The sequence below is a fragment of the Aspergillus ruber genome, assembly GCF_000600275.1.
Source record: "Aspergillus ruber CBS 135680 unplaced genomic scaffold scaffold00023, whole genome shotgun sequence".
Classification (NCBI taxonomy): Eukaryota; Fungi; Ascomycota; class Eurotiomycetes; order Eurotiales; family Aspergillaceae; genus Aspergillus; species Aspergillus ruber.
Genome location: NW_024467319.1, coordinates 314802 through 326988, shown reverse-complemented (window position 1 = coordinate 326988; position 12187 = coordinate 314802). Strand labels below are relative to the sequence as shown.

The 12187-nt window shown below is 48.8% G+C and overlaps 6 protein-coding genes across 6 annotated transcripts; 5 read left to right on the top strand and 1 right to left on the bottom strand.

Annotated features, from left to right (window-relative positions):
* Positions 1-335: 335 nt before the first annotated feature.
* EURHEDRAFT_404603 (uncharacterized protein) lies at positions 336-1069 on the top strand (the record flags this gene model as incomplete). The annotated part of the gene is made up of 2 exons (XM_040780319.1): positions 336-615; positions 675-1069. The coding sequence occupies 2 exons, from the start codon at positions 336-338 to the stop codon at positions 1067-1069; spliced, it is 675 nt and encodes a 224-aa protein (XP_040636836.1).
* A 726-nt stretch (positions 1070-1795) lies between these two features.
* On the bottom strand, positions 1796-3568 carry EURHEDRAFT_505097 (putative MFS transporter; the record flags this gene model as incomplete). Its single annotated transcript, XM_040785827.1, has 3 exons — positions 1796-3074; positions 3127-3334; positions 3398-3568. The coding sequence occupies 3 exons, from the start codon at positions 3566-3568 to the stop codon at positions 1990-1992; spliced, it is 1464 nt and encodes a 487-aa protein (XP_040636835.1). The 3' UTR covers positions 1796-1989.
* Positions 3569-5360: 1792 nt separating this feature from the next.
* Positions 5361-6211, top strand: EURHEDRAFT_414717 (uncharacterized protein). Its single transcript, XM_040782506.1, has one exon. The coding sequence runs from the start codon at positions 5476-5478 to the stop codon at positions 6136-6138; it is 663 nt and encodes a 220-aa protein (XP_040636834.1). The 5' UTR covers positions 5361-5475; the 3' UTR covers positions 6139-6211.
* EURHEDRAFT_166380 (uncharacterized protein) lies at positions 6070-7000 on the top strand. The gene has a single exon (XM_040777824.1). The coding sequence runs from the start codon at positions 6190-6192 to the stop codon at positions 6688-6690; it is 501 nt and encodes a 166-aa protein (XP_040636833.1). The 5' UTR covers positions 6070-6189; the 3' UTR covers positions 6691-7000.
* Positions 7001-7029: 29 nt separating this feature from the next.
* On the top strand, positions 7030-8445 carry sho1 (osmosensor SHO1). The gene is made up of 4 exons (XM_040777825.1): positions 7030-7284; positions 7351-7506; positions 7564-7686; positions 7742-8445. Exons 1-4 carry the CDS (start codon positions 7159-7161, stop codon positions 8246-8248), a joined length of 912 nt encoding a protein of 303 aa, XP_040636832.1. The 5' UTR covers positions 7030-7158; the 3' UTR covers positions 8249-8445.
* A 934-nt stretch (positions 8446-9379) lies between these two features.
* Positions 9380-12119, top strand: EURHEDRAFT_404600 (response regulator; the record flags this gene model as incomplete). The annotated part of the gene is made up of 3 exons (XM_040780318.1): positions 9380-11000; positions 11054-11721; positions 11781-12119. 3 exons carry the CDS (start codon positions 9380-9382, stop codon positions 12117-12119), a joined length of 2628 nt encoding a protein of 875 aa, XP_040636831.1.
* Between the last annotated feature and the right edge of the window lie 68 nt (positions 12120-12187).

Genomic DNA, 12187 nt, shown 5'->3' with positions numbered 1-12187 from the left:
AAGTAGAAGTATTGTATAGAAGCGGTTAGTTAGTTACCCGTATAAATGACATCATCGGACTATCTCAGCTCGGTGTCAACAATAAAAGGCATAACAAGTGCTCTGCCAAGCTTTCACTGGAATAGCATGTAAATATCACTCGTAGATGCTTTTCAGCAGACTTCTCTGTCCATAGCAGCAACAACTCTCAACTGTAAAGCAATCGCAATACTCCGGTCGGAATTGCTCCGGTCCCGCGTCTCTCCACCTCCGCACAACCTCATCTCAACTTCCTCACTCTTCTTTCTTCCTCTTAAACCACCACCCCCCTCTTACAACTCACGAAAAGAGCTAAAATGGGCATCATCCGTGGTACCCTCAAACTCACCACCATCGGCACCGCCGCCACCCTGGGCACCTTCTTCTGGGCCACCCGCGAAAGCACCTTCGTCTCGCTCCCAGTCACAGACCACATCTTCCAGTCGAAATTGTTCAGCAAGTTCAACCCGTCAAAGAACCCCACGACGCACGATCTGTGTATCCGGAAAGTGCCGCTGTCGGAAATTAACCCCGCACTGCTGGAGAAGAAGGGGAAGTTGGTGGAGGCGTTTTGTGCGGGTGTTTGGAGTGGATGGGGTATGTATCTTGTTTCTTTTTGGATTATGTGGAAAGATATTGGTGCTAATGTGTTGCAGGGTATGCTTTCCAGCGCGCATATCTAGCAAGGAAGTACCAAGGTCCCGAGACCGCTAACCACCTTTGGTCACCGGAAGAGCTGCGCTCCTCGACATACGACAAGGGAACACTGATTACAGACCACTTCGAGGTCGTCGAGAAGACCCCTGAACGGATTGTGGTGCGCTGCGGTGACTCGCCCCGTCTGCGTGATGTGCGGGAATCGGACGGTCTCTTTGAGATGTCCGCGGTTGTAAAGCCGGATGAGGGCGTCGCGGTGTTTGGGCTGAAGAGTTGCTTCTACAAAGGTCTTGGAAAGGCGGACTCGGAGCCAATGCCGGCGCATATTGTCTGGTTGCACAAGCAGTATACCAAGTTGTGGTCGGAGTCTGCTATCCGCAATGTCTTGCGGTGAGCTGACGTTATTCGAAAGATTTCGTATATACATTAGTCCCACCTGTGGTCTAATCACACCATGATCAATTCTCTCATCCTTTATGGATAAATATGGACAGCGAAACACACCCAGTCTAATATAACCAGAGTAAACATGTCGGACGGTTTGAAAACAAACGAGTGACTAGATCTGTTTCTGGCTCCCTTCAGCATGCAGTAGGGTTTCTTCGAGTACTACAGATACCCATACAACCCACTGTTCGAGCACATGTCCGAGCCCAAACATCCTGAGCCAAAAGCTCATCATGCTCGAGGTAGGCACATAGTGAAAATTGTTCACGAAGCAAGAGCTAGTTTGATCTATAATGCATATAACATGGAACGGCGATGAAAAGTAATTGGGCAGATGGGAGACATCTACGCGGATCCCAAAGACTGTTCCTATCTCGATTTGTCTTGAGACGAGATGAAATGATTTCAGTAGAATTCAGACTTAGTCTTTATAACGGGCCTGGGCAAATTAAACTTCGGCACGAACAGAATCAGTGGTCATTTCCATCTGACGAGCAAAAAGCTCGGCGTTTCTAGTAGCAGGATAACCGCTAGATATGGTGCGCTCGAGTCCCATACGCGGGTAGAATCCATGAATGACGAAGAACGGGAAACCACGAATAGTCCCAGAACGGGCAGAATTAAATGACAGCAAACTCGGCTAATATCATTCAGGTAAGTGAATTTGAACATAGGACATATAGATTATTGAATTGATACGATTGCAGTAATATTTACTTCTATATATATGAACCTGATTCTGACCCGTGCCTTAATAACATGTGAAGCACCCCCTGTTCTCTAGTAACAGTGGTCAGCCAGCGAGTCTAATATAGTCTGCTTATACAGAATAAACATGTGACAGTAGACCAACTGATCGCGACTCCCTTACTTCTCGTTGACCTCTGCACGCTGTTCAACATCAGCAAGCCCCGCTCTAGCATTCCCATTGCTCTTCACACTGGTAAGAGTAACAGCCAGTACGGAAGGGATCGCGATGATAAGGGCTGCCGTACAAAGACCCCAATGCATGGCAAGCGGCTCCGGCATTTTATTGGCATTGAGACACCACGCCACTGCGCCACCAACACTCTGGAACGTTTTGTACGCCCCAACCAGAATGGCTGTGACTGTAGGATTGTTCGATTGGGCTCCCATCAGCCAATAGCAAAAGGATTGCCAAAAAGAATCATACATGCCATAGAGGATGCAGAGAAACACCGGGCTCATGTACGTGCGATCTCCTTTGAAGTCAACATAGTGCTTCAGTTCGTGTAGCAAATGCCGGCCTGACCACTTCTGGAAAGCATGTCCTCCGCCCCAGATGATAATCCCTGACACGAAGAGCAACAACCATGCAACTCGAGCTCGCGCCCGGCGATTGACTCCAGGAAAGTCGAGGACGACTGCTATGATGATTCCCCCGACCATCTGTGCTGTCCAATAGAGTGCCCCGAAAAGTAAACGTGTACGAATGTTGAAGGTCCAGTGGCTCACAACATTCTTTTGATATTCGTAGAACATATTTGCGCAAAAAAAGAGCGGGATCATGCCTAATACCTGCCAACTTGACATGATCTGAGAGGTACTCTGGAGCATCTGGCGCCAATTCCGATTTTCCCGGGCCTCTTGTTGTAAATGACCTGCTCTCACCACCGAAGATGGCGGACAGATCCATATACCTGACATCCACCCCATGCACATCACAGCCAAAAACCAGAAATGTGCATTGTCCGATACCGTGCCCGCGGAGTGCGACGCCGTGTCCGTGGAGTAAGAATTGGACAAGAAATCCCAGAGCGAAGCGATGCTACCCCCAATATTTAGAACAAACAAGAACATGGCGATAGCTAGTCCCCTTTGAGCTTCGGGTACGTAAGTAGTTACGATAGCACCTTGGGCTGCCCAGACAAGCGATGCACCGACGCCCAAGATAGCACCAGAGGTAACCACGAGTGTAGCATTTCCTGTGGCTGCAAAGATGTCTGTCAGTGTACTGAAATATAAGCTTGGTTCACAGCGTACAATTGCAGTAGAAAAGACTTCCCACGTGCAGTGGATACGTCCATCCTCCGAGCAGCACGCACAATCGCGGTCCAAGTCGGTCGAACATAGGGCCTGCCACAGAAAGCGAGGATGCTGCCATGGTGGCAAAGATAGCAATTGCTGCCCTTGTTGCAACAGTATGATTTACCATGCCTGGACCCCCCAAAACAGTCATGGCGTTGTACATCTAGGAAGAGTTTATTGGATTAGCTAACTGTCCTTTCTCTGCACAAAAGAGTCGACTGCTTACCCCCACAGTACAGTGACAGATTGCGCTGATAGTATAAACTTGGAACCATGGATCAAGGGGAGGAAATTGGATTCGCTGGTGCTGTGCCTTGGCAACTGGGGAAGCGTCTTCCTCGCGGGGAGCTGGGGCGTTAATCGTGGGAGACGGTGTCTTTTCGCTTTCAGTCTCCATTGTTTTGAAGAAAATCGACTATGGCAGTGTCGGACCTTGTGCGATTCTCTTGGGATTGACTGCAGTTCAAATGGACACCTGGATCTGGTAACCGCGAGGAGCGTTGGATTTAGAAGCTGGAATGTTGATAGTAGTAACGAGTCAAAGAAGAGATGTCTGCTCTAACAGTGTAGGAAGAACGTACCTGCTTGAGCAGGGGGTGGGCCAGTTCTGCCCCGTGGATGAAGTCGAAACGAGTAGCGGGATCCTAGAGATGGAAGGCGCTGTAGGCAAGCCCAATTTGATAAATGCCATTCACTCTTCGCTCTCGTCCGATCTTGCTTACCAATTCACCAACTCCCCTTTATGCTTTTCCTTCACTTATTATCGCTAGCATAGCAGTTTCTCTGTTATAGTTGCTATTTGCGCGTAAACGACTGGTGCTATTTTATGTGCTCTACCATGTACTACACTATATTGTCCACTGACAACTGCACGTCAACGGTTCAGTTATCTGATCCTAGTAGCACTCAATCCCCTCCATACTCGATTCCACGGTGCTGGCGGATACGTGCAGAATGATATTGATGATAAATAAGGGCTTGGCCCTATCAGTTCACTTCTTCGCCATGGAGTGCTGTGCTGTCCATCTTGGCCATCCCTTTGTTTATCGCTTGCAGACATTTATAACACTTTCTGTCTTCTCAATATGCTGTAGTCCCTTATGCCAAAGCTTACTATATCTCACCTTGCTAGCCACACGTGACGAGCTCTTTCTGCGAGGAATGATTGGGCGGGTAATGAGGACGGTACATAATGCTCCACTGAAGAAAGACAGTCAATTGGGGCTCTCGCAGTGTATTATGTGTACTATGATACCAATAGAACGAAATTGAACACAGTCAATCACCCAATGTTTGAATACATATTCTCCTTTATCGAACCGATGGGACTGAACAATGAATGTCAAACAGGATTTCAAGAAGGGGGGGGGAGGTGTGAGAAAAGCATGGTATCTTCCTTGGGGCTTCCACCTGCTGTTCGGTGCCATATACCGCCATGTCTTCCCCCATTTCAACCATCTCATAGAGCTGAATCCATATCCCAGCGATATTACTCCGGTCAATTCATTGATGGATGCTCGCTATATGCTACAGACTTGTCGCACAGCGTATAATGAAGCTGCACCTCTGTGCTATTCCACTAACCGCTTATTCGTTCAACATTGGGATTTCGGGGATATGAAGGTATTACGAGACCTTACTTCCACTTCCATGAGCGCCCCTCATTTCTTAACTGTTCACATCAATATCAGCTCTTGTGAAAAGGGAGCCCCATGCTGCAGGGGACCCAAGTTACCCGTCAATCATAACTGCCTTTTCTTACCATGATGAGTCTCCTAGACCATGAACACCTGAATAATTTTTTTTGCATTCGATGTTCTCTGAATGGCACAGCATTGTTAAGGACATTAGCATGCATAACCCCCCATCACAGTTTCATTTGTCCTTGGTTTGTGATGTTAAGGATATAAGGATAGCGGAAAGCCTACTTCAACCACTGTTGAATGGAAAGTTCCCGATCCTGGCAGGCTGCATGCAATATTCGCCTGGGCCGAAAGTGAGACTCTGCTCTCTGACCTCGCACGCAAAGCAGCAACTCAAGCCATCGGACAAACTTTTAGTCCTTCGATCCCTGAGGAGCCTTTTCGATTCCTGGGCTTACCGCGAGAACTTAATATCAGATCCTGGAATATACATATCTGGTTACTCCATGGCGCGAGATTACCTGGAACCCCGAAGAAGGGTTCTATCTCCATTATGATAGTCTATCCTGTGGGGATGTCTGGTGTGCAGAAACCCACTACAGCTGTCAATTTCGCAATTGCCACAAGCGCATGAACAACGGGTGCTTCTGCAACCGCTATCATGCAGCATTTTCAACAGCAACTATCTGCCGTTGTTGGTGTGGCCCAGTATCACTATATCTTGTTTCCAAATCTCTGTCAGCTTGCCCAATCCGTTTTCCCTCTAAGAACTATTTCATCATCATGCCTTCCAGAGGACAATTCTTCCATAAGTCTAGAACTGTACCTGAGTGGCTGGAAGTCTCTCTTTTTCTGCGCGACATGGTGCCTCCTGACATGCTCTCGTCTTTGGTTTCTTTGGCTTGTCTTCCCACCTGTCGACCCGGGCTACGTACCTTTGGAATCACCTGCCTCTCAAGACTGGGTTGAAGCCATCTCGTACGTACAAGAGCAGTTCAGCGACCAGCGCAGACTCCTCGCCTGCCTGCGGATTTACTTCTACGACTTAGACGCCAAAGAGGAAAACATACAGAACACAGTTGCCGTGCAGAAGCGGATCATTTTGTCATTATCGCGGCTCGGGAAGAATGGGATAATTGATCGTTGTTTTGTATTCAACTCCTGGCACCAGTTGTTGAATGATCTGTTGATGATTGAACAGAGTCTGAAAAGGCAGATCATGGATGTGACGACGGGTATAATAGTAAGCTCGCGGAGGGAAACGAGCAAAGGACGAGTCAATGGCTTAAGCACGATCTCGATATTGATGAAGAGGCATCCGTGAAGATTCGGTTTAATGAAGCGTTGTATATAACGCAGTACGACAGGACTCAAGATGGTCTGTGAAGGATCCTCGGGTCTAGGCATGGGGACGGTGGAACAAGTCAGAGCGTGCGTATGTCTTTTGTCTTTCCCCACCAAAAGCCCAGACTTTAATTCCCACTTTCCGGTCCACATTAGTATTTCCTCTTTCTCGCTCTTTTTCTCCTTTCCCGCTCTTCCTCTCCATAATCAATTCTCTCTATCTTTTTCTTCTTTTTCCCCTCTTATTTTATCGACAACTCATTCTTCCTCTCTCTTTTCCTGTTCGATCGGGTTTTCCGTCGACTTGACGCTCGTTTTTTCCCTCTTCTTTCCTTCCCCTTTCTCTTCTTCCTTCGTTCTTGTTCTTTATCGTTCATTCCCGGCCTGGTGCTGTCGTACTTTTTTATTTGCTTGTTTGATTCTTTTTTTATCTTTCCTCCGGCTGCGCGTTTCCGCAAGGGACTTTGTCCAATCCTCTTCTCGAGTAAGACACGCGGCGGTTGAAACTGTTCCTTCTGCCTTCCGCTGTTGAGTGTTTATCTTCCGATCCACTCTCCTTCCCCTTGATCTTGAGGTACTGTCTTTACTCTACATTCATTCTATTTTTCTATTCTACATTATTTTATTCATTTCATTTCATTTTATTTTCTTCTCTTCAACTGTCTACCATCTTTCTGCCTGAATTGCGCCTTCGTTTTACTTTCCCTCGGCTAACCTCCAACGCGAATTCACAGCCTCCATCCATCAACCAACATTCATTTACCGTTGCAACTTGTATTCATCCGATAAGGCTACGAAACGACCTGTGAATTAAAAGAAATACATAGCACGAAATCGAGCCAAGAATTATATAAATCGATTCAACGTCATATCGCGCAACGGCCATCGTCGACTGTTGCACCGACAGCCAAAACAGCCAAAGGACTGACCTACCAGCTTTGTTTCCTATCTTGCACCACCCCGTGTTCGTCCACTCGCGAGTCGACGCCAACCGTTCTTCATGGTCGCTTATTCTGCTCAATCACCATCTCTTCACAAACCGACCCCTCCACGCAAGATGGCGAAGTTCCGAGCGAGCAATGTGCTGGGTGATCCTTTTGCGCTCGCAACCATCTCTATTTCCATTGTAGGTTTCCTGTTGTGCTGAGATTTGTCAAGAGACCCCGTGCTGATTTGATTGTTTCCGGATTAGTTGGCGTGGTTGATCGCATTTGTCGCATCCATCTTCTCCGATGTTAAGGGGGGGTTCCCCAATTACTCGTGGTGGGCTATCGCCTACATGTTCTGTGTCATCACTGGGATCACCGTCGTCTTCGGTTCGGATACGGGCCATGTCTATAACGTTGCAGTACGTTTACTTTTGAACTATTTCAGCAGACTCAGTCGATGCTAATGAGATTCTTAGCTTGTTGCGTACCTGGCTGCGGGCCTGGTCTTCACTACATTGGCCCCGAACACGCTAGTATATCAGAAGCAAGCATCTGCACAAGCGGCAGGGGCTGGATTTATCCTTCTGTCCATGGTGATTGTACGCTGCCCGCCATCTAAACCAGGCACCCAAATTTGTGCTGACCATAAATTAGATTGTGTGGATCTTTTACTTTGGTTCCAGTCCTCAGGCCTCTCATCGCGGCTTTATTGATTCGTTTGCCCTCAACAAGGAGCAAAATGGATACGGAAACAACCCACGGCATATGTCGAACGTTTACGGCAACCGTCCCGAGACCTCGACCAGCCAGATGCCCCAGATGTACACTTCTGCTCAACTCAACGGCTTCGAAACATCGTCCCCCGTGTCTGGGTACCCCGGCGGTCCTCCTGGTGCTGAAAACCCCCACGCGTCCCGGTTCGGTGGTTCGGTGGCTGGCAACCCTGGCGATATTCCGAGCGAAGTGCCTCAACCGACCGAGTACCCATACCGCGCCAAGGCAATTTACTCGTACGATGCGAACCCAGAAGACGCCAACGAGATCAGCTTCTCGAAGCACGAGATCCTGGAAGTATCCGACGTCAGCGGGCGATGGTGGCAGGCCAGAAAAGCAACAGGCGAAGCGGGTATTGCGCCATCGAACTATTTGATTCTTCTGTGATCGATTGGGTTTGGTTTTGGCAATATGGCGTATTCCTTGTTCTTGTTCTTTTCGGGTGATGTTTGCTACTTTCGTCATACGTTTAAAAAGGACGAGAAAAGACCTTTTTTTTTTCTTGATCCTTTTATTTTGTTATTGATTGATACCCTCCCTTGTCGGATCTCTTGGTGTGATTCTGGTTACAAGATTATGTCATGTCCTGATGCTTTTTGTTCTTTTGGGTACTGTGTGCTTCAAGTATATTTCTTGATTAGCCTGCACTCCTTTCGATTTACTCTTTTTTCTTTCTATTTGTACATTCATTACGGAGCGGATGAATGGCCGCTTGAATTGATGGTTCGGGTATTTGATTTGTGATGTCTAAGTATTTCTCACTGCACTGTTTATATTGTTTTAGGAATGCATTTGTTTGATTTGAATTATTGATTCGATGTATTGAATGTGGCTCTCCACAAACCTCGGTGTCTGGGGACCTGCCATGTCAGTCTGAGGGATTAACTTGGCAATGGCCACGAGGTAGAAAGTACAAACGAAAGCAATCTGACTATCGGTGTACGGGGGATTATACTCCGGATACAGTATGTCCTTCACTGTAGCTATGTATACGATCTCCATAGTCAGCAGCATTCTAGGGATGCACGTGCATCCATATACCCAAAATGGTGCTAATACAGATGGCTATCAACAGCCATTGGGCAGCAATTGCAAAGTAAGAGGTACTAGTAAAGTACATGCAGTTAATGCCAACACAGAATACTGCTACTCAAAACCAAGTCTCTGGGATGCAGCAGTACTATGTACATAGTAGTGAAGTCCTGTATTGACAACATAAAAATAGCTGCTGGTATTAAATCCTGGAGCTCTGGCCACTGCATATCGCTTTTTTGTCTCCTGTTTCATTTAATATACCAACGCCCTCTTTTCTTCACTAACAGAGTGATATGCAGATTAATAAATAATCAATGCCGAGAGTTCATTTTTCTTTTTCTTATCTTACTCTCATTCCTTCTACAAATTCTACGGAATATACTGTGTTATCACTTACTGCCCCCTCACCTTATTGAGACTACCATGAAGTGACACACCCTTCTTCTCTTTCCTTTTAATTCACATACGAGAGAAACTGTCACCATGCCCGACCGTCTCTCTCGCCTATTCAAATCGAAGCTGCTGCGGCGATCGTCCACCTCGACTGTGCCTCTGAAGAAGCAAAAGGCGGACTCCAGAGCGGTCGACTCCAGTACCCTGACCTCTTCGCCCTCCGACAACGTCGTCTCTTCTTGCGCGCCTTTATTTCCCTCCCCTTCCTCCCCCGTCGAGTCTACTGCAAAGCCCCGCGCCTATAGCGTTGTCTCCTCGCTACCTCTCGACCACCCAAGCTCCCCGGACGAGATACTCGTGGGCGCGGGCCCAGCTACTCCAGCGACCGGTACCTCTGCCGATTATCAGGGGCACCACTATAATCACCAGCAGCCCCAGCACCAACACCAACAGGGACTGTGTTTAGACTCGATCGAGAGATCCGCATCGGTAGGAAAAGGCCGTCCGGACGAAGTATTAACGAGAAGAGGATCGCAGCCAAAGAGTGCGGAACTATCGGGCAATTCCTTGGATCCAGGTCCCACTACCACGACCGCCGCCTCCGCCGCCGCAGACCAGTGGCAACAACCCGATCAGCATCGGAAAAGAAACGACCTCTCGGGTCTGCAATCGACTCATTTGCCTGTCGCGTCCTCGCCCGGTCCATCGAGTTCTTCCCCGCTTCCCCTTTCAGATCCGTTTGGTGGTGCCTTGCATTCGCCCAGGCTACACGAAGATCAACAACAACAACAACAACGCTCCGGTGTCAATCCTACGACCACAATCGTTGATCCTCGGGTCTCGACTCCGTCGCTTGCCCCTGTGGCCGAATTGGTCCCCTCTGACCAGACTCCAAATAATCACAACTATCAACATTCATCTACTATACCTCCGCCTACTTCCTCTTCGTCCCTCAAGCGTCCTAGCCTTGTCGTGCGCAGACAGTCTCTGCTTCCGCCTAACCAACAACACTTGGTCAGTGGCATCCTAGACCCTGGTCTACTATTTCACAACGGCACTCAAGTTACGAGCAGTCGCGGCGGCCCAGTCAACTTCGAGATGCCAACCCGCAAGATTTGGGTTAGACGCCCAGGTGGTTCGCAAACTTTGGTGCCAATTCTGGAGGATGCCGTGGTGGACGAGTTACGCGACCAGGTCATTATCAAATTCACCAATTCTTTGGGGAAGACGTTCGATTCGCCCGATATCGTGATCAAGATTGTCCCGCGCGATGGCTCCACCAAACAGTCCACTCCGGAACGGCTATTGAATCCGGAGGAATCACTGGCATCTGTATTGGATACCTACTACCCCGGGGGGCAGCGTGTGGAGGAGGCTCTGGTCATTGATGTCCCCCCTCGTCGAACTCCTAAACCCTCCCCGCGACCGATGTACTATCACCACTCTGATCCCGTTGAACATGGAGATTACTTTTCCATTATGCCTATGAATCACAATGTCTCGACGCCCCCTACGCATGTCTCCAGTGCTGCTACCAGTGTCAATGCGCATCAGACTCCGTCGATATCGATCTTAGCTACGGGCAAGGCTCCTCCCCTCCCATCTCCAGGTAGTACTCGCGCGAATCGACATGCTCGTCGACCTCCTACAATACGCCATCCTACACATCCTACAAACTCTCCGACCACATTGCAGACACCAGTGCCAAAAGGTTTGTCCTTCTCGCTCTCTTCCTGTTTTATTTTTCTCACTCTATTCTGGTAGAATCCGTCACCCCCGCTGTTCAAAGTCCTCAAGCAGCTCCAGCAGCTGCTACGCCACCACTCCCTCCAGCACCCGAATCTCCACAATCCAAGACATTGACTCCACCCACACGGGGATCATCACCGCGAGCACGGCCGTCTTACAAGGACAAGAAGCCCAATAGTCCATTGTCGCTGAGTGCTGCGTTTGGTGGTCTCATCGAGGGCACCGTCCCTCCGATCAACGTTCTGATTGTCGAAGATAACATTATCAACCAGAAACTCCTAGAAGCCTTTATGAAACGTCTCAGTGTTCGTTGGAAGTGTGCAGCCAATGGCGAAGAAGCCGTGAAAAAGTGGCGCCAGGGTGGATTTCACTTGGTTTTGATGGATATCCAGCTCCCCGTCATGAACGGATTAGAAGCTACCAAGGAAATTCGACGACTGGAACGGTTGAACGGGATCGGTGTTTTTCCCAAGACCCCTGATGGCCGCTCCAGTGCCAATACAAACTCATACTTTACGCCAGGGGCAGGCCAAGGGGTTTCAAGTACTATCAAAGAAGAGGATACACTGCATGACCGGACACTATTCAAGAGTCCCGTCATCATCGTAGCCTTGACAGCTAGTAGTTTACAAAGTGACCGTCATGAAGCCCTTGCCGCGGGCTGCAATGACTTCTTAACCAAGGTTTGTCCCTTTCCCTCTTCCCCTATCTTCTCTGTTTAACCTGTTTCTAACGGACCCAGCCTGTCGGCTTTCCCTGGCTCGAACAAAAAGTCACCGAATGGGGCTGTATGCAAGCCCTAATCGACTTCGACGGCTGGCGCAAATGGCGTGGCTTCAACGACGATCCCGAACCTTCTCCCTCCCCCACAACAGACGGCCACACGAGTCCCATGCACATGAGCACGGCAGTCACAAAGCCTCCGTCGCCGGTATCCCCCTCGTCTACCCGCAGCCCGATGGTTAAGAATCAGGTTGATGAGGTTGTGCCGGTGGCGGCGGACGAAGGCGATGGTAAAGCAGAGGAAGATCCGCCGCGTTTGCCAGAGCAGGCGGAGATTGTGAGGGAGGATGGTGAATAATCTCTTTCTCTTCTTTTTCTTTCATTTTTTTGTCATATCATTTATATACGCAGGCACAGGGCACAGCG